Raw genomic sequence first — 27,441 nt, forward strand, 5'->3', positions numbered from 1 at the left:
GTAATTTTAGCTTCGTCTTTCTTAAAATATATATTCCATTTGATAAAGCAATAAAGGAAACACATATTCTTGTTGCACTTGTGTATTCTTATTGCAAATATTTTTAAGGTATTGTGTTTTCTAGTGACCAGTCATATTACAAAATATTATAATATTGGTATATTGTAAATACATTTCTTAATATCGTTTGCCCATATCATTCCTTGAAAAAGAAGAATAATGGAATTTGAAAAAGTAATCAAGAAATTGCTATAAAAAAGTGCGTTTTGCTTTGCACTTGTTTATTTTGTTGCAAGTCATTTTACTTTTCTTATGCTACAGTCAATATGTTTTATCATCTTTCATTAAAAAATATTTTGAATTTGTTAAAGAAAAAAGAAAATAGAATTTTTCGCACCTCTTTCTTCTTTTCGCAAGTTAATTTACATCATATGGCAGTATGTAAAAATGTCATGAAAATTCATCTTGTAAATGCATTTGTCAAAGTGTTTTATCATCACCTTTCATTTAAATGATGAGTTTTTAATTTGATAAAGAAATAATGAAAATATGAGTTCTTTTCGCACTCATTTCTTCTATTCTCAAGTCAGTTGACATAATGCAGCACTACTGACTGGTCCAAGGACCCAAATGTCATGAAAATTCATGTTGTAAATGCATTTTGTCGTTTGTCGTTCATTTTTAAATAGATTTATTAAACTGGATAAAGACAAATAGAAAACAGGAGTTCTTTTCCAACTTATGGATTCTTTTCAAGAAAAGAAGTTCATTTTGCGTTTTAGTATTACCCTCGCAGCCCATCGATTTGCTGCGGACCTAAAAAAAAATGTCTGCGCTCAAAAGGAGTGCGCGCGTTATTTTTTCATGACCGTGATAACGCCTTTGCTGTTATGAAAAGCAAAAGTTTATCATGGCATCAGAAAAGCACACATTACCATTAGAGGAACTTCATTACATTCGATCTGGCATACTGCGACGAGTTCAAGGTCAGTTTTAATTGTGTAGGAGTTGCATGCAGGTTTTATTGAAATGACATTTTATCCGCAGAAAGCTACCATAAAGGAACTTGCTTCGAACCCTAATATTTGTGCGGTTTAGTTTAGTTTACTACCTCGTAAGAGTTTATAAATTCGGTGACACACATGCACGTGGTTGTCAGTGACGCTGAAATTATCCGCCATAATCCGGTCCGACTTTAATCCTACAGTGTAAGACATAGCACATGTTTTTGTTGAATTATAGACAATTCGGCCCAACTTGGACCGAAAATAAGACAATTCGGCCCAACTTAAAAGACAATTCGGCCCAACTCGAAAGACAATTCGGCCCAACTTTGCGATAGTTGTATAAAGATATTTTTTTTCAAACAGCAAGTAGATACTATGTAAGGTGCGTGTGTGTGTGTGAGAGAGAGAGAGAGAGAGAGAACACAAATTAACATATATTGCGCTTTCTAATTAAAATACTTAAATACATTTATTTTTTATGCTAAAAAATATATGCATATGCACAACGACGTTCTCAATTTAAGTCGTCTGGTCAAATTATTTATATTAATTTATCAAATAATAATACTTAACAGATAATATTCTACAGAATACGTTTACATTTTTCTAAGAGTAGTGACACCGTACATGAGATATTATACTATTTAGTCGTCAGATTGTAACACTGCTTCATATATGACACACTCGATTGCAAAATATTTATAAAATAGAAACGATATATTGTTAAAAATTAGCGACAAGAGTAGAGGCCATGCATACCTCTTGAAAACACTAATCCTACTTTGAGAGGGATACTTCAAAGGCTTTCTTACTTATTTTTATTTTAAAAATTTCGTGAAAGCACTTAATTAAGTATAAGTTTTATTCATTTTATTTTCTTATAAAATATAAAATAAGTCATAATGATTATATCAGATCAATGATCATGTGAATAATGATAATGTTCAGCTGTCACATACAGGAGAAAAATACTAAAATGATGAATGTACGTGTTTAATATAGTTTATCAAACATATTTGTAATAATTTCATGCCATATTTTCATGACCAAAAGGGAACCAAGAAAGCTGATTGAAAACAATTACAGATTTAATGAACAGTCTTTTGTCGTATGTATCTGATACATACGTTATATTTTTGGAGTGACTAAAAAGGCATACACATTGTAAACTTTCGTGCTTATATTTTGAATCGGAAACTGTTATGATTAGAATGGTATTAATTTGACAACTTAAAATGTTTTTGGTGTTTTGAATATTCATTATTATCAATTTAAATGAAATTTAAAATACGAGAAATTTTGGTAAAGATGCATCTTACGTTGTGCACATTTATCTGTCTATTTTGTAATTCATAATAGCAAAACGCAATAATGTTCTGAATTAATTTTATTTGAAATTATCGCAAAATACCTAATTATGCAATTTTGAACTATTTTCCCAGTATCATTTTATTTGTAAATCATAACAAATACGTTCAAGTACGAGAAGATCTCTTGTAACGTATGTATTTTGCTTGAGAATTAAGGTTTTGAGACCAAGTGGGCAAGTGCCTAACAAAATCGACCTTCTTCCACAGGAGATATGATTCATCTCATTATTGTCTACGTAACTCCCAAAGCATCACGTCCATCTCTACTATACTTCTTTTTATCAGACGTCCTTTCTCCACAGTAATATTTGTCTTTGGGACGGTTTTCCTAAAGCTATCAGAAAGCTCCTAACCATTATAACTTCGGAAAACATTTATCTAGTTCACCAAATGTTTCAAATTTTATTCTCAACCTATTCTATTTTACAAACTAATTAAAATCAGAATGAATAATTAAGTTACATAAACTAGGATTTTGAACTATACGGTAAAAACATATTATATAAGAATTGTCAAAATATATGTTAAAAATAAATACTTGTTAAAACTATTGTCAGTTGTATTATAAAATTGGGCCGAATTGTTTTTTAAGTTGGGCCGAATTGTCCAATAGCCGTTTTTGTTTTAGTTTTTGTTTTAGTGCTATGTCTTACTACCCAAATAATGGCCTTGTGTAGCGTGTTCCGATGTCGGTTGATATCGGAGCAAGTAATCAGACTTTCAGGAATATTTCACACACTTGTCAGCGTTACGGATCAGTGCTATCTCACCTCTGTGTGGGTTCGAGTCTCGGGCTCGTTAGAAAAAAAATGTGGAGTATCCGTCCATGAATCAAGGGATTAGTGTGCTAACCTGTAACAATATAACTGCTGAACATATATTTCCTTAGCTTGCTCAAGATTATCGAGATCAAACCCAAGAAAAATTCTCATTTTTGCTCTCATCAAAAATCACTCTTATGTCCGCCATCATTTACGATTTTTCATGAACAGAACATGTGTAGTGAAACTGCTCACACATGGTAACCCTTAGCTTCTGAACAATTCAGATTTCCACAACTGAAAGTAAAATCATGAACAGAACATGTGTTGTGAAACTGCTTTCAAACTGTAGCCCTTGGCTTCTGAACAATTCAAATTTCCACAACTGAAAGTGAAATCATTTCTGATTGGTTTAATAGTTGATTAGTTCTTGAGGAAAAAAAACTCATTTCTAATCAATCAGAGGCATTGTATCAAACACATTCATCATGCCTAGAGATGGTATCGGCCATTGAATGCAGTAAACAATCCACGACTACAGGCGGGGTCGGCCAGTGAATGCAGAAACCACTTAACCAGATCACATCTACAGACGGGATTGGGGACCAAATGAGTTATGAACATTTTAAGCAAGAAACAGATTGTTTTAGATCCCATCCAGAAAAATGATTTCTTTACTTCTGTTGATCTAAAGGATGCTTATTTCAGTATTCCAATACATATAGATTATCAGAAGTTTCTAAAGTTTATTTGGAGTGTTCAACTTTTCAGCTTGTATGTTTATCTTTAGGGCTTTTCTCTGCTCCAAGGGTTTTCACTAAGATGCTAAAATCCATTTATGCTTGTTTTATTGCAGCAGTGCATTAAGTGTTCCTATCATATTGATGACTTGTTAAATCTGGATGGTGATAGTCACATTTGTTTGCAAAACACATGGACAGTGATTGAGATCTTTAAATCTCTTGGTTTCACTATCAGCTGGAGACTGAGTATGTATACACAAACCCATTCTTTGTTGCAAGTTGAGGTTTTACTACAGTGGGGTTTTCTCTCTCTGTCCTATATAGACAACAAAACAGTTGCCCCGGTGCTAGACATCACTTTAAACTGCCACACTGCAGACATTGCAGAAATCTCACTGGATTTGCTGGTCAACAATTTAATTACATAGGTTAGAGAGAGAGCATATTTTATGTGCCCATATTCCTGAGAAAAACAGGATTTGTTGTAATCTGTGAATCTGCAAATACTTCTGAAATTAGTAATTTAAAGTTTTCTGCTATGGAGGATGATTTGGCATGTTATTAGTGACATTGCCTTTTTTGGTGATCATTTGGGTCCTATACTGTAATTTCATTATTTGCTTTGAGAAGAGAATCTTGTGTATATGTTTTCTTCATAATTAAAAAGAAGGAATGCCAAAAAAGCACTTGTATCTTTTTTTTTTTAAAGTCACTTTAAACATGTATATTATTCTCATAATGGTAGTGTTTCATTGTGATTTGTTAATTTTCTTGGTATTAATGAAAAGAACAATAACAGCAGTTCAGAATGATATATATAATATGCATTTTGAGGTACCCTTATTCTTTGTCTTGTTTTAAAATCAGGAAGTTATGAGAATATTTGAATTGTAATGTCTAAAAAAAATCCGAAATTTTCTTGCTTTTTATCACACTTGATCAAAAGAAGCATGTAACTGTAATGCATTGAAAGAGTTTGGTACTGGCACATATTTAAAAGTAATACTTTACACTAACATGTCTTGAAAGACTGCTGCTATGAGAGACCACTTCTCATTAGAGTTCAAATTCTCATTGTGCAGATTTATTAATTGAATACGGTTATGACCTTACATGAAAGACCATCTGTCTTTAGAGATAATTGATTTTTGGCAGAAGGTATGGTTTTTCAAAACAGGTTAGGTGACATAAAAAGTTTCTTAAGTTTTTGCTAGACTATATATTTCTTAATGTCCTTTCATGTACTTTTAAATTCTTTGAAGGGCAGGATACATGTTTACTTGTTCATGATTGTAAAAAAATATTGTAACTAGTCAGTAGTGTTATACAAATTTAATTTATATTGTGTTATGTATATTTAATTTGTACTTTGAGCTTTATTCATAATTTAGGGTAGATATTGGGGCCTACATACCTATATGTTATGGGTGGTAAATGTTTACTACATGTAGATTTGACTACAAGCTATAGCCTTGATTCTGACAGTAGAATTTTCTTGAAATGAATTTTGTTTACCAATCAATGGAGAATTCCATTGTAAATGACCTAGGACCAGGGCATTTTGTTGTGTCATAAGTCAGGTGACACATTCTGTATATTCGTTTGAAGTAAACATGATTATTAATTTCTGTCTTAACATCAGTCTTTAGAGGAATCAATTTTAGTTGTGCATCAGTTAATATTTGAGATGATTTATTTATTGAAATTATTCACTGGAATTACAAAGTGCTCATTAATAATTTTGGACTAAATTATTTTTTTGGAATTATTGTGAATTCATTCAAGGATATTTTGGATTATATCATTGTGATACATCAAGACTGTTAGCACATTAACACTATTCCAGGCTACTGATACATCCACAGTTTAAAGATTTAATTTTGTTCTGAAGAAGACTGGAATTTGTTCAGAATACTCTATACTTTTGGACTTGTTATATAACTTTTAGGACTGTTTGGTATTTAATTCACAACACTTTAAGTTCTTTTTAAATTTTCACTTTGTATATAGGGAAATAAATTATTTGTTGAGTTTTACAAAACTTGTTGGTTTTGTCTCTTTCCTCTTAATTTTGTTCAGAAGATGGAGTCTTATAACTCTTGTGCATGACCTTGATCTGTGACTGAGGGTTGTGCCTACCTTATTTTTGTCATGATTATAAGTAGTAAATAAGATATTTACTAAAATTTGTGTTCAAGACCTAACCTTGTTTATGAGCTTGGAATGTTTTTGAAGTGAATTTATTGACATTTTTGTGGAATTTTCCTTTGGCAAATTGCGATTTTCAGAATAACGTGCTGCATGTCAAATGGGATTAGTATATAAAGTGGTATGGTAAACAACTATTCATTCCTGTTTCATATCAGTCTTTGGAAATCAATGGTCAGAGTTCATACTTATCTTCAGATAGAATATTTATTTACAATTATGCATTGGAATTACAGAGTGCTCATTGAATTTTTGGACTAAAACACTACTTTGGGATTATTGAGAATGCAGACAAAGACATACTGGATTGTATCATTGTGGTACATCAACATATTCAAGGCTATTGGTACATCAGAACATTCAAAACCGTTGAGAACCCAAACTTTAATCATATTTTAACTTTTTATCAATCCAAGACGATATGCATTTTATTGAAGCAGCCCTTGGAGTTTGTCACTACTCCATAGAACCTTGCACTGGACAGTACTTTCTGACTGTCTATAAGCTTCACCCTATGTGCAATTTCTTGCTGTCAAAGGGGAGTTCACTTTGAAATAAGTGAAAGAAAGGCAGTTCTTTTTATATCCGTTGTATTCCATTATCAGTATATACCAAGTGATGACTTCTGTAGGAGATATCTGTTTGATTTTAAATGTGAATCTTTTTTAGTTTCATGTACACTGTCATCCTTTATTTTATTCTTGTTAGTCAGTTGTACATTTCTGGGCCTGTGACTTTGGCATGACTAAGTTGTGATGACTTGATGGACACATCACAGTAAATGACATCTTTTGATCATCAGAAGTTTATCTGATGTCTTTTAAATGTCCTGGAGTTGGGTTAACAAAAGTAGACTATCAACTGCAATTGATTGAACATCATACAATAAAATATTTCAGATGAAGCTACCAAAGGCAACACAATATCAAGATGTGTACTTGATCTTCTCAAATGCAGAGAGCAGAAGGAGCAAATAGCAACACTGAAAAAGGTACTTTTTATCTCTTTCTTCATCTCTTAACTCATTAACTCATTAACTTCTGGAGGTTTTTGTCATTTTCATCTGAAAAGCAAGTAGGAAACACATTGTAGGGGCTATTTCTAAATACATCCTAATACATAAACTTCTTAGAGATTTCCGGTGAACTTAATGCCTAGTTGTGTTAGAAATGTTTTTCATTGGCTATTTCACTTGCGCATTAGCAGAAGGGTAAAAGTTGGAGTTCTTTTTCTGTGTTTGTAATGGACCCAGCATTTTCATATCGAGACCTCTTTTTATTCCAAACTCCCATCTTATCCTACTTTTGGCAAAGGTTCGCCTATCTGTGCAGTTAAGACCTTTCTGTCTTAGATCTGTGGCCCAAAAGTCTAAAATCTGGATACACAATCGGATTCTGACCATGGCAAATTTTTGGTTTTTCTCTCTGTATTTTATAGTGCAACTAAAAAGTCCAGATTTTTTGGTATCATTGTAGAGCTACATCAGTCTGCCTTTCTGTAATACCACCACTTTAGTGCGTCTTAAACGACCTTGATGCTATGGAGGTCAGCAGTAGGCTACTACCTCCAAGGCACCAGGGGTTAATGTGTTAATAGAATTTAAAACCTGTTGATAATATTAGCTTATCATTGAGGTAAAAATAATTGTAAGTTTAAGTTCAAATTATTAATAAAAATACATTTCTTGCAAAAATAAATCTAGATTTAGTCCCTGGTATAAAAAAAATCATTGCCATTATCATCTCCATGCCATACTTGCTGTAAATGAACATGGCATCATTGTGTCTCCTAGTTACTTTTGCAAATGATGCTTGACAAAATTCTAGCTACTTCTGTATTTTTTTTCATGTGTCATTACCAGGTGAAAACTGTCCATGATTGCTGCTTGCATTTCTTTCATTTCATTTTCAAGTGTCTCCAACTTCTGTATATTTACAAACTTAAAGAATGTGTGTGTGTGTGATTAGGACTTTTAATGTAGCTTTTTAAACAAATCAGTCATATCACTATGATGTCTGCAGTGTGGCAGTTTATGTTGATGTCTAGCATATAGTGACTCGGTCAGGTTTCGAACCCACAACCTCCTGCTTCCAAGGTGGGTGCTCTAATCACTAGAACATCGGAGCGGTCAAACTTAAAGATTAAATTTCCTAAAACATATGGAAGAAATAACTACGGGCGTGAGGATAAATTGCATTATATTTTTTGTTTACAGTTACAGTTTGTAGTCAGTCCTTTGCTCCTTTCATAAGCTAAGGACAAATTATAGTGTCTAAGGATGAGCATGAATTCAGTGTATAAATGTTAGTGTTTAAGAAGAGTGTTAATTTGTGTGTTTGATCCTCATAGGAAATACACTGGATTCAAAAAAAAATTGTTGTTGTCTTCCAGATTCTCAATGATGTAAAAGAGCATTGGAATCAGTCAAAGTCAGAGCAAAACATTTTGGGACCAGTCCAGCTTCTTACCAACATATATCTGGCACTAAACACAAAACATCCAGGAAAGAGGATTATTACAAGGTTAGTGAAACAAAAAGAAATAATATTAATATGGTCCTCTTCTAAACCCCCTTTTTCCACAAAAAAGATAGAAATTCCTACCTTATGTTGGCTTATGGATCCATATTTATCCATTATTGTATGTTGATATTTTTAAAACAGTACATGAGTAATCCAACGCAATATATATATATGTAACCACTTTAGATCCAGTTATTTTAAAGCCAGAGAGTCCAGGATTAGAAACTAGAAGGTTTGGACACAGGGCACTCAATACAAAGGGCTTTGCTCAGATCATGACAACAGTAATCAAGTCCAAGTTGAATGAGTTGTTTTTTCCTGGTGTGTGTCATAGTTGTGGCAAAACCTTTCAGGCAGACATTGGTATCACCTTTCTGATATTAGATCTCTTTTTTGCATTTATTTTGGTCTCTTTTATCTGCTGCATCAAGGAAAATATGGATTGAGTCAAAAATGACTTTGAACATTCTTGGGGTTCAAGAATCAATATCAGACACTATCCCATCGGAGACATTGTTTTCTAGAAATGTTTCTGATGTATGACTCGTTCTTTAGCAAGGGCATTTTGTACTACACAGTAATATTGTATAGGTTTGTGTAAATACTAAATAAATTGAATACTTAAAATTCCCAATTTTGAATTTTTCAAAAGTAAACAATTGATCAAAGGAAAAAAATAACACCTTATTTGACACCGATTTGAAAGCACGTATCTTGGCCTCAGTTTTTTCAGTAAAATCCTCAAAACAGTATGGAAGAAGAAGTGATGACATGGTGTGAGAGAAGAAGCAATAATGTGCTGCTGGGAGAAGAGGCAATAACAAGCCATGGGAGAAGAAGTGTCAGCATGCTATGAGAGAAGAAACAGTAATGTGCTGTGAGATGAGGAAATAACAAGCCATGGGAGAAGTGTCAGCATGCTATGGGAGAGAGAAGAAATAGTAATGTGCTGTGGGATAAGTGATAGCATGCTATGAGAGAAGAAGAATAATATGCTGTAAGAGAAGTAGCAATAAGGTGCTGTGGGAGAAGAGGAAATAACAAGCCATGGAGAAGTGTCAGCATGCTATGGGAGAAGAAACAGTAATGTGCTTTGTGAGATGAGGCAATAACAAGCCATGGGAGAAGTGTCAGCATGCTATAGGAAAAGAAACAGTAATGTGCTGAGTGAGATGAGGAAATAACAAGCCATGGAGAAGTGTCAGCATGCTATGGGAAAAGAAACAGTAATGTGCTGTGTGAGAAGAGGAAATAACAAGCCATGGAGAAGTGTCAGCATGCTATGGGAGAAGAAACAGTAATGTGCTGTGTGAGATGAGGCAATAACAAGCCATGGGAGAAGTGTCAGCATGCTATAGGAAAAGAAACAGTAATGTGCTGTGTGAGATGAGGAAATAACAAGCCATGGGAGAAGTGTCAGCATGCTATGGGAGAAGACACAGTAATGTGCTGTGTGAGATGAGGAAATAACAAGCCTTGGAAGAAGAAGCAATAAGACACTAAATCCTCTTAATACTCCCTTTTTGGGATAAATAAGAAATGTCCCTCAAGATCAGCTGCAGAAAGAAAGTAACTTTAATGCACATTTACACCAACCACATATCTAACCTTCAAAGTTTCTATAAACTATTCCAGCTATTTCCAGGTATTATGGATGCTACACCTCCCAAACTTATTAGGATTCCCATGTCACTTTACACTTGACACATACTGGTGTGTGACATGTCAGCCACAATGAAGATAATGAAAATCATCAATTCTCCTGAATCAATATGGTATGTTGACCAACAAGTGTTCTGATGGACCAGGTGTACAGTTTGTCCAGAAATTAAAATGGTGTGGATCTTACAGCCATTGTGGCTTCCATGGTGGTTAATTTGAAAGTCATGTCACACAGTAATATGAGAGTTTGAACACCCCACAGTTATAGGAAGAAATGGTCTTATTTTTAGTTCCTGGAAATTGTTTCCCAACAGTTGACCATCAGTCCATTAGAGTGACTCAAAACATTTCAAGAAAATTTATCCCAAAATTACATTTTGAGAACATTTACCCCAAAATTATTTAAGAGGTTACACCTTATTGCACATCTGTTCCAACCATGTATCTAGTCTGTAAAGTTTCATTAAAATCCTTCAGGTAGTGAGAGAGGAGGGCAGGAGCATTTTTTGTCACATGGATGGATCACTATATGGGAAGAACAGAATTTTTCTTGATCTTTGCAATAGTACTGGAATTGTAAACAGCGGGGTGAAAATTTGCCTAACTTGATTCATAGACTGCTCATGTAGTGACCATCAACAAAAGGGGTGTGATTTTATGGGTTATGCACAAGTTGTCTTGGGGAGCGAAGTCTTCTTTGCAAAACTTGCAATAATGTTGAATATATCTGGACCAAATTTTGTACATTTGTATGAGATGGATACATAATATATGATATGGTGTTTGGCTACTTTAAAGGGGGGAGAAGTTCGGTTGAATGGGGTAATACTATAAAAGATGGTGAGATCCATTGAAATAAGAACATTGAAAAACAAGGTTTTACGGTAATTAAAGACTTTGGTCCAGGCTTCATTAAAAAGGAATTTTCCAGTTTTGCAAATGGTAAAAGTTTTTATCATTCTCAGAGTCAAAAGAAATGACACCATTATGTTATTTATAACCATTTGCATAGTTTTATTGTTAAATCTTTGTTGTTTATCATTCAGGTAACACTCGTCATTGTCCAAATAACATACAGCAACCTTAAGAATATTTTCAGCTCATATTGTTACCACTGTGAAATGTACATTGAACAAATTCATTTGCATGACTTATTTAAAAACTAAAATTAATTAGGATTCAGAAATTTTTTTCAGTTGGATGTGAAAATAGTTAACAAAACTTTGCAAGTTGTCCATTGTATTTTTCAAGTATTTGCTTGATAATAGTAACTCGGCATGTGATTCGTTGGAATAATGAACATGAAGTATATATAAAACTTGTTTACACATTTTAGGTAAATATGAACAATGAAAAGAGTAAAGATTTTCAGTTTTGGTTGTTGTTGTTTGATTTAGTTGGATTGTTTGATTTTACCAGTGTGTGGTATTTTCATTTAAAATGTAATGGATGGGTCAGAGTTTTTAAAATAAAGTTCTTTCCACTACCACCATCCTTCCTATATACCAGGAACTGGCTTTTTACACATGATTAAATGTCTTTAATCAATATTTATTTTTCCTGCAGCTCATTCCAGGGTTATCCTGATGACCTCCAAAGTGACCTGGTGCTCCAACAACTTGCTGGTCAAGTGACTGAGATGCTTCAGCAGCCAATAAGAAGGAATGATTACGGTTGCCTTGGTGACACAAGACATGTTGTTGATACACTGGCATGTCTGTTAGACAATTTCAGATTAGGTACACAAAGGATGATATATTTTAAATATTTCAAAAATAATATATTGGAAAGATACATATTTTAGTAGATGAATACATGTTTTCAAGTTCGCAGTTGTAAATAATTTCAGTTAATATGAATATTTCATGTAACAATTACACCAGTCATAATACTATTATGGGATCAAGATTTGCTGTTAATATTTCAGAATGAACTGTTGGTGCTGAAAAAAGAGTAACATGATCAAATGACAATTGATCAGATGAACACAATGAAAGTGGTGGCCATTGTGCCATAAGAAAATAGTTAATTTTCCTTTTTTGAACATATTAGAAATAAGTAAAATGAAACATTGTGATTTGCCTACACTGTTCCAGTCAGTAAATTATAACAAAAGGGTACTGAGGGTATTCACATGGCAAATCTTAACTTGGTAAATCTGAATTTGGGCATTCCTGAAAGTTTTACACAGTCCAGGGAATTCAGAGAATCAAATAAATCATTAACCCCTGGAGGTTCTTGACATTTTTGCCTGAAAATCGAGTAGGAAACACATTTTGAAAGCTATTTCTGAATAGATCCGAAAACACCAAATGCCCTGTGATCTTTCAATAACATACTGCCTAGTTGTGTTAGAAACATTGTTTTTCATTGGCTATTGGACTCGCGCATGAGCAGAAGGGTAAAAGTTGGAGTTCTTTGTTGTTGGTTTTTTTTTTGCTAAATGGAGCCTCTTGTTTTTTATCGAGACCACTCTTTATTCCAAATACCCATCTTATCCTACTTGTTGCAAAGGCTCATCTGTCTGTTTGCAGCTCATACTGGTTTGCCTTAGATCTGAGACCAAAAAGTCTAAAATCTGGACACAAAATAGGATTCTGACCACTGGCAAATTTTGGGTAGAAAAAAGTCGGGTCCAAAAAATGAGGTTTTTAATCTATATTTTGTAGTGCAACTAGATATTCCAGATTATTTGGTATCATTGTAGAGCTACATGTGTCTACCTTTATATAATACCACCTACTTTAGGTATCATGCATGACCATGACGCTACAGAGCTCGGCAGTAGGCTACTACCTCCTGCCCCCTTAAGTCGTCGCTAGGGGTTAATGTGTTAAGTTCCCATGTACAAAGATAATTTGTAGCTCAATATGTTTGTGCTTTGTAGTAAACATAAAGTTGATTTTTTTCCGCATGAAAATAGTGATCTCATTTTTTTATCATTACTCATCTAAATGTTCACACAGTCTGAAATATGATTAATCATGTAGAAAAATATAAAATGTTCTGATGGCTTGGATCGGTTATGTTAGTAAATCATCTATTTCTTGTACACTACTTGACTTATGTTGATTTGATGAAATACATCTATAAAGGACCTGCTAGGTATCATTCAGATTTGTCCATCGTGGTTGGAAATGGAACAGGAAATGAAGAAAAGAGATTATGTGTGTGCTTGTTATATATGAACAGGTATTTTTTAATACAGAGGTCCTATTAAGGTTTTAGTTTATGTTATAATTTAAATATCATATCATTTTGAACTGAACAGTAAGCAGTGGCTTTATAAAAGCAGACTGCCTTAAGCTGATCACATGTCATAAGCAATCAGCCTGAAAGGGAAATGTGTGGTATAAGGGATTTCAGTTGTTAGTATGTTTATTACAATTGAAAATGATTGCACAAAGATGTTGACCTGTATAGAGATGTAAAATATTTGTCACAAGAGAGCTTTTATAGGACTTTTAAAAAAAATTGTTTTTGTTGCTTTTGGTACTCAATGGCCCATATTTACACTGAATTTTGTTTTCAATTACACTATTTTTTTTACAGGTGAAGAATGTCTACAGGCATTGTGTGTAGAATGTAAGTAAATTTTATTGTATTCTGCCTTACTTATAATGTAATACTTTGTTGAAATATCAGTTTAGCATTTTCAAATAGCTTAGTGATAATCAAAATACTCTGAATTATGTGGACTTCTTGTTTTTAATAGTTCAGCCGTAAAGGGAGATAACTGAGTAACGATGGCCATTACAATAACAAGGGTTCTTTGCATCTTTTGTAGGTCTGATGTATCTTGCTGGAGCATTTGAAGTGTATCTAGCAGAGTATAGGTGAGTTTAAATAGTACTAAGGCTTTGTAGACCAAATTGTTTTCAGTTTTATGCTTCCCAAAACAAAATTGTTTATCCTTAAATTGTTTATTTTTAAGGTTGAAGTATAATTGATGACCAGATTATGGAAGAGTTCTTTAAATTTTAAACTATTAACAGAAATATAGAAACAAGTTAATAAATTCAATACTTATCTAAGTTATATATGATTTTAACTTGTACTGGTTATTTTATGACCAACAGTAAAAGGGTTTTGACGACTAAACTGTTATTTTGATATGAAAGCTGTAATATACAAATTCAGATTGAAGCAAATTTGATGACTAAACTGTTCATTTTGAAAATGAAATGACTTGTCATATGTGCCTGAATAATATGTAAAAACATCTCCTCTTGGACAATATTACACCGAATCCAGTGTAAGAACACGTGATCTGGGGCAAAACTCCACAAAATCCTGTAAAAAAACATCACATGGGGCAGGGAAATTCTGCTGGATCCTGTGAAAAACTGCTCTCATCTAGGGTAAAATCCGAGGCTAGTAGATTTCTGGTCGGACTAGTAACTTTCATAATGATAATAGTCCGTTGGGCTAGTAAGTTTCGGTTATCAACAGTCAGCGCTTGGTTTTTGCCATTCCCTAATAAAGATTTGACTTCAGCAGATGTTCTATAGCATCAAAGCAATGACCATTGTAAACACAGTCATAAAATATTAGCATGAAAAGATGAAGTCAATTTATGCCTCAAAAATGTGCGTTAGAAGCCATCCGATTTTGTGTATTTCGCTTAACAGTGCCAATTATGGTCCCGTCATTAACAACGGGACTTGGGTAATTGATCCTAATTAGTCTGATAACGAATTAAATGAAAAATGACGTGGTATCACACTTTATTCAGTTGACCACAGTGACAAGCTACAAATGGGTAAACCACACAAACGAACATGGCAAAAACTATTCAAACAAATTAGTTTGCATGTTTATTTGTGTAATTTTTTTTTTTATTTTTTTTTTTTTTTGTCTCGCTTGCCAAACACTCAAACAGTCACAATCAGAAAACTGCATATTTTACATTTGCATCGAAATAATTATAAGAATTAGATCAGTTTATTACGATTACTTTATTGACACATCCTTTCCATACAACTACTTTTTCTATGATGATAAGAATAGTTTTTATATTTTTTTCCGATACAAGAATGAACAAATAATTGGATACACATGAAGATATCCAAGCAGAATGTCGTATATTTGTTGGGAATTAAAATCTCTGAGCATGGGCATCTAAGATTTGAAAATTTTCTGCCTTATTAATTTCAGCAATACATTGAGGTCTGATTAATTAGGAAAAATTACCAAACTTACGCTATTAATGATGAGACCGTAATTGGAGCTGTTAAATACATTGCGACGAGTCAGATGAATTTGTTTAATGGGAACACACCTTTTCCAAGCTGAAACTAACATTATCTTCTCATGCTAATGTTTTATAACAGTGTTTACAATAGCCACTGCTTTGATCCTGCAGAACATCTGCTGAAGTCAAGTCTTTATTAGGGAGAGGCCATTTAATTTTAGGGGAAGTTGGGGCAAAGGCACGTGTTTTGAAACGTGTTTCTTACTCTGACTTTCTGATATAAAGGACACTGTGCCATTCCTTTTCTAACTTTAACTAATTCGCATCAGCTATACTGTAACATCTCGTATTTCAACGCGAGGCACAATTCCCTCCTTATAAAACAGGCAAAATGTGGCGTTTTATAGAAAGTGTTTAGCCACCGGAAAAAAGCAAAAGTTGAATGAAAATGACATGAAAGACAGGAATAAGTCTTATGATAGGGAAAAGCATAATCAAATGTTTCAGAAGACATGGACAAAAGAGAGGGAATGGATGAATTATGATGAGGAAAAGAATGTTATGTGGTCTAACTGGTGTACGGAATTCACAAAAACAAACACAGAGAAAACATCCAGTTTTGTTGCCGGTTGTTCGAACTCTAAAATTGAATCGGTAAACATACATGAAAGCTGTGGGCAACACAAAAAGAATTAGAATTCACAAAGGAGGAGAGATTAAATAATCATTCCTGGGAATTGATAATGTAGAAAAGGCAGAAGGGATCCCGAAGGTGATCACCACTGCACTGCAATGTTTTACGGAGACGGGTAAGGAGACCAGAACAAACCCCATATGGACCCCGAGTGCAGGTAGAGGACGAGAAAGGAACCTGGATCCTTTTCTGGAATTGGATCCAGGTTATCTTGAGAAACAAGAAATGTGAATTGACTGATTGATGATTTGAAGCGGGATTTATACTTCTGTACTTCAGCATTTCATATGATAATGTTATTTATGAAATAAAATTGTTGTTAATCTCAATACAAGTCTGTGACATTGTTTAGTGGACAGGACTAGTAAAGATTTGACAGGACTAGTAAATTTCTCAGTATACTAGTCCTTCTGGCTACAAAGAAATTTGTGTTAAATTCGAGCTCTGTATATATAAATGGCTCATCTAGGGCAAAATCCCATGGAATCCTATGTAAAACCAGATTGAGAGCATCATATTACAGTGATACTCATAGTGACCAAATTAATTTGGTGATCACATTTTTTGCATTTTAACACACTATGGTCCACTTGTATTTTTGCATTTATTTCAGTATCAACAATATCTGGCTGTAACTTGATCAGGTTGTAAACTTGTATTTCATTATTAGTTTTACTGAAAATGTATTTTAATATTTTGCTAGTATTTTAATATCATGAACATCATACATTTTACTAAAGCAACACTTAAACCTTTGAAAATAATTTTTGGGACTAATATTAATATTGGAGATTTTATGGTCTTTCTGATTCGATTATTGATCACTAAAGTTTGTACAACAGCAGAATTACATCTCTCTTTAAGGTATTTATGCCTTTCAGTCCTATATTTTCATTTTTTTCTTCTTTTCCACAGCACTAATCTGTCTCCAGTACAACAGAATGAAATCATGTTCCATTGCCTAGTGACTCTCCAGACAGCCAATAGAATCATTCAAAAGTGCTCTTCATCTTTGGAAGTTAAATTAAGTGCTGTAAGAGAAGAGAATCAAGAACTGGCAAAACGTTTTATTCAGCTCAACATGAAAGTTCTTCACACAGGTAATATTTTGATGCATATGTTTTTGTTTATTCTTAATATGTCTGTTTATAAAAGATCGATTATGCAATATTTATTGAGGAAATTTCAGGAAGAAAGGAATTTTTAGATGTACATATAATGCAATGGTAATTCTTCTAATTAGTTATTACATTTCTTTAACTAGAGCTTCCCTGGGTGGAGAATCTCGCACGAACGATTCAGTGTTTTCTCTAGGTTAAGCCATTATGCAAATTCCAGCTAAATTGAATGAATTCCTGCCAGTAAATTAGTGATTGACCATTTACTTTGAACCTAACACAACTTGGTACTAATATTAATATTAAATGACTCCTACTGAATCAGGTATATGAAAATTATGACTGTGACAATTGTTTTATCCTCTTGTTTATATCATAGGGTGTGGCTTTAAAAACCACTTATCCAACCCGTGCCCTGGAGGAAGTTGTACATGCCTGATGGAAATGCTTCATTTGTAGATCATCCATCAGAATCAAATGCTTGCTAAAGTGACATTTTGCATTTGAGTAGTGGGACAATTTCATTTATAGTCTAGTTTTTGTGATGTTCTAAATGGGAGAAATTTATTTTTTATATCAAATGGGCAGAAAGCAAGAGATCTTACGTGATGGCCAGTTGTTCATTGTCACAATGCCCATTACAAGTTTGTTATTGCTACTTCTAAACTACGTGTAGGATTAGCATGAAACTTTACATACACATTCATTCATTGATCTCTCTCCTTCTGTTAATCCCTCTCTAAAGAGGGGTCAGCCAGTTGTTTTCTCCTTCTCTATTCATCTCTGTCACCAGTATATTTTGCACTCAGTCTGAGTTTCTTCAGATCCGTCTGTACCACATCCATCCATCTTCTGTATTCCATCGGTCTCTTGTCCATACATGTCTGCTTTCATGATTCTTCTGATGCAACTGTTTTCTTTCCTCTGGTCCATCTACCCATACTTTCTGATTGTTTGTAAATGAAAATGATAATGCTTGGACATCCACAGTTGTCATCTTCAAAATTGTATTAGCGCCACTTCTTATGAATTGATGGTCTTATCAATTTTGAGTTTTCACTGTAGGCGTAATATGGTGTCTAGTTGGTCCTAATTAAAACTGGTGCTCATTTAATGGCCAGCATATCCACAATGGCAGCCATTGAAAATCCTATTGCTGATAGTACTTAATGAAAGTCAGATGGACATGGAGGGTTTTCACCAAAAGTCCCTCTTATGCTGTCTAGTTTGTCATAAATTAAAATGGTGTCAATCTGATGTTCAGTATGGCCACCAAAGAGACGGTGTTGAAAATCTTATTATTGCTTTCACCTCATAGGATGTCCATATCAACGCGGGGCTTTCACTAATAAACCTCGTATTATGTTTGACCTGGTCCTAAATACAAATGGTGCTAATCTGATGTCCTATATCACCATGACAACAGATATTTTGAAAACCTTGTTAGGGCTACTCCTTTCGTTTATATTTTGTGGTAATGTCTCTGCGACTGCATGCAATTCTTTATATGCTTGTTTGTTTGGTTTTCTTGGTTTCTGTGGGACTTGTAACCATTATTGGCAAAATCAAACACAGAGTAGGAGCTAATTGTCTTTATCCCTGGGTATTGGCATCCCACCCATAATGTCCTTGCCTCTTATATCAATAGTGTAGCTAGAAAATGCTAGGTTTCAGTATCATGACACATCCCATTTTTATCTCTGTAATGTCAGCATGATGTCTTTCACGGATTACACAGTAGTGTAAAGTTAATCATTCCACTTTAGTTACAGCTTTTAGAGTATATTTTATACCAGTTAACATGTACATAAAATATTCACCTACTATAAGGTACTGACCATTTTATTTAGTAGGGGGCTGTGATTTTCTTTTGAGCTGAAATATTTTCATTTCTTTTATCTCAAGATAATTGATATTTCCTCTAATAATATCATGGCTATAATATGGTGTTGTTTTGTTTTGCTATCAATCAGAGCAAGATATTTTTCCAGCTATTGACAGGGGAATTAAACAAAATAATGTCTGGCTTTTGCCTCAGAACATTGAATTGTTGGTTCCTAATATAATTGAGGTATACCATGTTACGTATTGTGGTGCATTCAGAAATACCATGGTATACTGTGGTAAAAAAAATTTCATGGTACTTAGTTCAACTAATTACACCACATTCCAGTAATTAACATGAGGGAAGTGAATAGTGCATGTAAATAGACAGATTTGACAAGATTTATTCCATGTTTCTTCATAGCCTTTTAAAATGGAATTTGATTGGCTTTTTAAAATCATGTCTATTTGTGGTTTGAGTTCTGGTTTTCATTTAAATTCATCTGTATTTAGTAACTTTAGTAACTAGTGCAACAAATTCATTTTAAGTAGCAGAGTTTGATCCACCTTTAGGATTGTATTTACGTGCCTGAAAAATTCTTTTTTGGCATACGTATAACATTATTTTTTATTTATTTCAGAGAATTTACTAAATGATTGTAAGAGTACATGTGGCATGAACATAACACTGATACTGAAATTGACATGTAAAGAGACAACAGTTCCTGTTGTAAGTATAGACAGTATCAGTATATGCAGTGTTATCTACAGTAAGCTTGGATTTTATTTTTAAAAAGAGCTAACTTTATGTTATTGTTTAAATGATATAGTAGCATGCATATTTTCATTAAAAAAAATGAATGAGCATAGACACACAAATGCACTATTGGCATACACAGAATCTATGAAAATTCTATCATTGCCTATGTTGCACCGTTTCTTGTGTATTATGTAATCTTGAAATCTGTTCACACATTTAATAATTGAATACTTGCAAAAGTGATAACAGTAGAGTCTTTTGACCTAGATCACAAACTTTGGAAGGTCGCCTGACTGTAAGATCAAGTGAGCATATGATGTGTGCTTCACTGTTGTGCATCATCCATTTACAGTTGCTATTTACAACTCATTCTCAAAAAATCACTTGAACAATTCACACTTTAATTTATGGGGAGCATTCTGACATTATGCCTTTCAGATTTGTTTAGTTTGCTGGTTCGTCATTCAACGTGGTCACAATTCTGTAGTTTTGACACAGGTGTAGGTTTCCTTTCTTGGAAAGCATGATGACCAAAGATTGAATCCATATGGTGGGCCATTATCCTGTCTGCCACATCTTGTTGCAGATTGTTATTAGGTCTCTGACAATCTTTTTTTCTCCTGCTTGAATGAGCTCAGCTAGTATGTCAATGCAGGCTGACCTTCCTTTGCTTAGTGACCTCACTCAATTTCTACTTCCTCCTGAAGAATGGGGTTGTCATCAATTATGTCTGTCTGAGGGCAATTTGGGACTGTTGGATCTCCTTGGGTCTTATGATTGTACAATTCTGAGCAGTATTTTGTCCAATGCTTGAGGATCTCTTGATCTTCTGTGAGACATTTTCCTGATTTGTCTTGGATGTTGGTAGTTTTCCCATGTTTATGGGTTGTGAGATCTTTCACCATTTGATATGCCATCTTGCTGTCATTTCTACTCACACTGTCTTCTGTTTTGCAGCATTGTCTTTCTATTCAGGATTCCTTTGCCTTTTTCGTGCTTTTCCTGATCATTTTGTTTATCTCTCAGTATTTTCTAGCTCCTTCATGATCTCTTTTTCCGTTCTCTTCTTTTGTTGCATAGTTCAAGGACATCTGTTGTGACCCAAGGTTTTCTTGTTCGACGATATTGGTCAGTGATCTCGCTAGCTGTGCTAGTCACAGTTGTGTTGAATGTGGCTCTGTTTCATTGTCTTGGCTGTCCAGTATGATCAAAAGTGCAAATTTATCACCTTCTGTGACTTTTGGATGTTTAAATTTTTCAAGGTCAAATCTGATTCATGGTTGGTTATGCATTTTGAGCATTTTCAGGTGGAGGCAAATTGTCATTAATAAATCATGGTCAATTCCAATATCTGTTCCTGGAAAACTTCGTGTTCTGGCAATATTCAGTCCTGCGGTGAATCGTTTTTTTCACCAAGATGTTGTCCATCAGGACTGTGCCAGGTCCATCTTCTAGATGTTTCATGTGTTGGCTTGCACAAGATTGTTATAGGCACAAACTCCAAGAGCAGAAGGGTCCACAGGTGCTTTGCCAGTATGTCAGTGAAACAACTCCTACCTTTGAATTCCAGTCTCCATGTACAAACAGATGTCATTCTTGGGTGAGTTGTCAATGACATCTTGCAGTTGGTTATAAAAATTCTCCTGTTCATTGTCATCACAGTTAGATGACGGTGCTTAGGCCTGTATGATTGTGGTGTTGAAGGGAGTCGGACCAGTCACCCATGCAAAGTCATGCTGAAGATAATTCTCAACAGACTAAAGCCTCAAGCAGAGAAAATTATTGCTGAAGAGCAGGCAGGCTTCTAAGCAGGAAGGAGCACCACAGAACAAATCTTCAATATCAGACTCCTTTGCAAGAAATACCTTCAGCATCAGCAGAATCCATACCACATCTTGATAGATTTCAAAAAGGCCTTTGAAAGGGTATGGCATGTGGCCTTATGGGCAATTATGAGAAAGTGCAGCATCAGCTCATGCCTGGTGCGGGTTGTTGAGCACCTTTATGACAAAGCCACCAGCACTGGCCTCATCAATGGCAGCAGAGAGGGATTGGTTCCAAACAACAGTTGGAGTCAGACAGGGACATATACTGACACCTACACTCTTTACATTTTCCTGGAAAGGATCGTAGAGGATGCCATGCATGATCACAAAGGAGCTCTCAGCATCGGAGGAAGAACAATCACCAGCCTTCACTTCACAGATGATATTGATGGCTTAGCAGGAGATGAAAAAGAACTGGCTGACTTGGTTGAGAACCTCGACACAACCTCCTTAGCATATGGCATGGAGGTTAGTGCAAAAAATAACAACTGATGACAAACAACACCAATGGCATTAGTGCAGAAATAAAAGTCAGTGGACAGAAGCTGGAAAGAGTCACAAGCTTCAAGTACTTGGGATCAATTATCACAGATGAGGGCTGAAAGCCAGAAGTACATTGCAGGATTGTCCAGACAACAGCAGCAGTAACAAGGTTGAGATCAATATGGAAAGATACCAACATTGCTCTTGGTTCCAAAATGCGCTTGATTGTCTTATCCATTTTTCTGTATGCTTGTGAAACATGGACGCTCACATCAGATCTACAAAGAAGGATTCAGACATTTGAAATGAGATGCTCCCGCAAAATCTTGGGCATCTCATACATTGACCTTGTAACCAATAAAGAAGTCCACAACAGGATCCAACAAGCCATTGAAAACTATGAAGACCTTTTGACCACTGTATAAAAGTGTAAACTGAAGTGATACGGTCATGTCTCAAGATCATCTGGACTGGCAGAAACAATTTTGCAAGGCACAGTGCAAGGGTACAGAACAAGAGGCAGACAGAAAAAGAGGTGGTTAGACAATATTAAGGAGTGGACAGGCATGGGATTTGGAGATTCCCAAAGGGCAATATGAAAACATGGAAAGATCGAGAGAATTGGTTGTAAAGTCATCTGTGGTGCCCCAGCGACCTCATGGGTTCAGGGATTAATGACGATGATGATGGTCACAATTACTAAAAATAGAAAACCTTTAAACAACTTGTTAATATCTGCTCAACAGAATTTGACTTCATTTGACTAAAAATCTTGATACCAACATTTTTGTGTGAAAATCCTTTGATTTGTATCAATGTCTGGAGCATAACTTTTGAAACTTTAGCAAATTATGTATCATGTATAGATTGTGCGTCACATGCCATACCTCCCCCCCAATCTTCAAGGTCACAGTAAGGGTAAATGTAATTCTGTCTCATATTCTTGTCTGGAGCATAACTTTTGAAAAAATGATATATTGATGAAACTTAAGTTAGTTATAGATCATGACTATACAGTGTGTACCATACCATAAAAATGCTTTGCTTGAAGGTCAAGGTCATATCCAGAGGAAATAAGTGTAATTTGGACTTTTTAATGTAGCAATAAAAATTTTTTAGTCATATCGACATGATGTCTGCAGTGTGCCAGTTTATAGTGATGTCTAGCGCTGGGGCATCATGCTGCAGATATGTAGCACGATGTCTCACCCAGTCACATTATCCTGACACCAGGCTAACCAGTCCTAACTCTAACCTCTTAATACTGAGTGCCAACCGAGGCAGCTGTTAGTACCATTTTTGTAAGTCTTTTGATATGACTCGGCTGGGGATTGAACCCACAACCTCATGCATCCGAGGCGGACGCGCTAACCACTAGGCCACCGGAGCGGTTGAGGAAATATTAATTGGTGACTAAAGTTGTCAACAGGTACCTGGGTACTTGGGTACATGCCTGTACATGATTGCCTGGGTAATGAAATCAGCTATAGGGTACCCATGTAGTTCATGTAAAAATAACCAAAAAGTAAAACAACATGTTTATAAGTTCAGATCAAAGATTATATCTGGTGGCATCAGAAGTGAGCGAGATACAGAATAATGAGTACAAGTTCATGGATGCTGCACATTTATCCATAATAGACTTCTGTCTACTATTCTTATAGTTTTTATGTGTGCAACCGTATGGCTATGTATGTCAAACAATTTCCTTATTTTCTTTTTAAAGTAACTGTACATGACAGAAATTCAAGAAAACAAATGGGTTTCTTGAATTTGATACCATGCATCACCGATTCATTATGATACACACTTAAGTAGCAGACAAGTATATATTGCTAAAAAAAACAAACATGGTGCCAAATATTAAGTGAATGGGATTTATTTATGTGACTCGTGGACGTTATGTGACTAAAAATGTTAGAGGAGAGGGATATTGTTGAACTGAAGAGCATGTTGCATCAGGAAAAGGACAAATAAATAGCAGTTTACAGGAATATGAAAGCATTCAGAATTTGTGGACTTGACTTTACAACCTTCAGCGAAAGTTAAACATGTGATGTAGACTAATTAAAGTGAATGTTGTGAGTAAATAATTTATCATTTTGTTTTGTGTCTGTATTCTCATACAAATACACATGGATTTTAACTTAACTGCAGATCCAGGTAAGTACCAAAAATAAATGTATGGTTTTCTGTAATTATGGTACGTAATATATAGATTGCACTTTTTTGCCACTCATGTTAGTAATAATTACACTTATACCTCTCCCGGGGTCAGTGGCAGTATGAACTTATCAGAGCAGTTCAGGTTCACATTTAATATAATTTCCCTCGGATTGGGTATCCGGGTAACTGATGATTAGGATCAATGGGTACCCAGTTGACTTTTCCTAAATATTGGACATCTTTATTGGTGACTTCTGTCTGTGTACTGTTATAACGTTTAGGCCAGTTAAGTTCTTATAATGAAAGTTTAGCCTGCTATATATTTTGACAGCTTTTCTTATATTTAGTCATATAGCTTGTCCACAAGGTCAGTGTTACAACAGGCTTTAAAGTAAGTCATTAATTTGTTTCCTTATCCAGGTTGTGAAATTTGAATCCCTACAGATATTTTGGTAAAACTTCACTCAGGTCCACACCTTATGACATAGATTATTGATAAAAATGGTTATCAGCATTGAAAAAGTCACATGATATATCATGTGCCATTTGCAGTACTTTTGTTACAGTTTCGATTGATATATTGTAAATTATGGGCCAGTGTTTTTGAATGGTAACTGGTTCATTTTATGGGTATGTTAGAAATTGGTCCTAGTATGTCATACAGGTCTGTGATACATCGATGTATAGTTAAATTACTAACCAAAGTCACCGAGCTTTCACTTTCAGTGTTTAATAATTTGAAAACAAAAATGCAACTTTCTAAAAGGACTGCATGATTGTTATTGTTATTCAGATCTACATTATTTCTTTTTCAGATTGTTCAAACAATATTCTCCAATAAATTATCCATAAAAGAAGTACCAATTCCAGTCTGGCTGGACCAGGTTGACCTTTCCCAGCTCAATCACAAGAACACAACTCTGACGTCTTATCTATGCTTGTGTCATGGTCTGCTTTCTATGCTGGATATGGAAGACATGGTTGCAGACAGGAAAGACAACTCTTGCTTTCTCTTGGATGTGTTGCTCCCAGAAATAATGGATCTAAGCACTAGGTGATAATTCATCTTTTTCACAAATCACTGTTCAACTACTTAAGCATAATGAGAATTTAGCTAATTAACAAGATGGTAACTTTTTGTTATGTCTTTTCCATTTGTTCAGAATGTGACTTTAATAAAAAACAGAATTTCAGGCTTAAATATATTGTGATTTCTGAGGCAGATAATAATCCTTGCTATCACTGCGATACACAAATGATAGTTCCTATGTTTCAAACTTTTTATAAATTAGTACCCCATACATGCCAACCATTATGCTTTTGGCGTAATCATTATGCTTTTTTTACACTAAATTATGCCTTATGCGTATCACTGTTCGGATTTTGCGTTTTCGGTATATCCCCCTCCCCCAAAAATTAATAATTTGTTTTTTCAAGCAAGCGCCTTTGGACGCCTGTACTCCATTTGCATACAAGCACCTTTTGACACCTCTAAACCATTCTTATGGAAGCGCCTTTCGGTGCCTGCTTTAAACATCAGCCATTTTGAGCAGGGTTTTCTTAGCACCACCTTCGGGGGAAAACCCCCCTATTAGATACTTTATTCATTGCTGTGAATGACCATTACATCAGATCATGTGGTCTTTGTTTATGCTAAGGTTGAAATCTGCTATTTAAAGTAACTGGGTCAAATTCTCCACTCTCCAAAATGGAGGTCGTGGATTTTGTTAGTACTTAACTCAAGTTTTCACGATTATAATCACAACTATGAAAGCTTCAATAACTTAAGTGAAGGCTCTGATATTGATGTAGGCAGCAATTAGTTTTTATAAATTATCAAATTCAGATGACTTAGTGCTGTAGACACAGACAAAGAACTTGTAAATTTCGAGTATGAGAAATGGCAGCTACGGTTGGTCACACGGCTTCACTGACTTGACAGTGAACAAATTCTCTCAAGATTTTAAAGCACATAAAAAAATCTTCAGTGAAAAATAATTACACAGCTATAACGATTGGACACTACTCTTCAATTTTCCATACATAATCGTTGTGTAACAAAAATGTAAAATGATTAAAATTGCTGTTAAACGTAATATACACTGCACTGTTTAACAGTTAACAGGCAGGCCTATATGTATGGAGTTGAACAGGTAACAGGTTTTCTGTTTATAGTGCATGGCACTGGGTAACTTTGCTACATGTGTATCGAAGAGCTAAATAGTCGTACACTCTTTTTAGAGTCTGTGTAAGAGACTTTGACAAGGAGAAGGGCAAAGTTAGAGTGCTCTTCTTTCATTACCAGAATTAACAGTAGATTCCACTGGAGAAAACATTTTTTTATTTGCTTGATAATGCTTTGAATAAACATAACTGTGAGAGATTGTTAAGTATTGTTAACAAAAATAAAACTGAATTCAGATCCAGGCTCAGTAACCCAGCACTTAGTGCGCTACTACTGTGCATAGCAATCATAGTCTCAGCTGATACAAAGTGTTTTGAAATGCAGTATGAGAGTCTATTGCTTTTTAAAGCTCAAAGTGTTATATACGGAAAAAAGTCCAGAGCGATAAATAAATCATTTTGTACATATATGCTCATTGAATTTTTATCATGTTATATGTGGATTACTCTGTTTCTGCTTGGATTACTCTTTCTGTCCACTTGGATTACACATTTTCCTTGCCAAGGGTTGGCATGTATGGTCCCCACAAGAAAAAGATAGGGCATAATATAAGCATGTGGGAACTTGTAACAACTCAGAAAATTAATTTTCAACACCAGAGACCCAAGGAGAGTATCACTTTATAAAAATCTTATTGACTTATATTGATTTAATATTTTTTTAATTATGAAGATTATAAATGTTTGTTTAAGATGCTGTGATGTGGGAAGTAAATTGCTCTTGTCAAAGGCGATTTTTCAGCTGACTCATAGAACGTGGTGAGTATGCATGATTTATTTAATATGAAACCCCATCACAGTTATTTTATTCTTCTTCTAAGATTTTAAATATAAGGCAGATTCTTTGCTGTGTACAATTAGATATTTTGTAAAAGATACATCTTGACAGGAGTAATTTAAAGCTGTAGTGAGTAAAAAC

General features: G+C 34.6%; 1 protein-coding gene across 1 annotated transcript in view; it reads left to right on the forward strand.

Annotated features, from left to right (window-relative positions):
* Positions 1-805: 805 nt before the first annotated feature.
* Positions 806-27,441, forward strand: part of LOC149805676 (tRNA (32-2'-O)-methyltransferase regulator THADA-like) — a 135,083-nt gene continuing 108,447 nt past the window's right edge. The window contains exons 1-10 of the mRNA XM_089950327.1: positions 806-986; positions 6,989-7,080; positions 8,481-8,611; positions 11,840-12,012; positions 13,826-13,858; positions 14,061-14,109; positions 17,077-17,261; positions 19,745-19,833; positions 25,154-25,392; positions 27,216-27,281. Coding sequence (XP_089806453.1) covers positions 911-986; positions 6,989-7,080; positions 8,481-8,611; positions 11,840-12,012; positions 13,826-13,858; positions 14,061-14,109; positions 17,077-17,261; positions 19,745-19,833; positions 25,154-25,392; positions 27,216-27,281 — 1,133 coding nt within the window. The 5' untranslated portion in view covers positions 806-910. The remainder of the gene's footprint in view (positions 987-6,988; positions 7,081-8,480; positions 8,612-11,839; positions 12,013-13,825; positions 13,859-14,060; positions 14,110-17,076; positions 17,262-19,744; positions 19,834-25,153; positions 25,393-27,215; positions 27,282-27,441) is intronic.

The sequence above is a fragment of the Sinohyriopsis cumingii genome, chromosome 2, assembly GCF_028554795.1.
Source record: "Sinohyriopsis cumingii isolate HCF-2022 chromosome 2, ASM2855479v2, whole genome shotgun sequence".
Lineage (NCBI taxonomy): Eukaryota > Metazoa > Mollusca > Bivalvia > Unionida > Unionidae > Sinohyriopsis > Sinohyriopsis cumingii.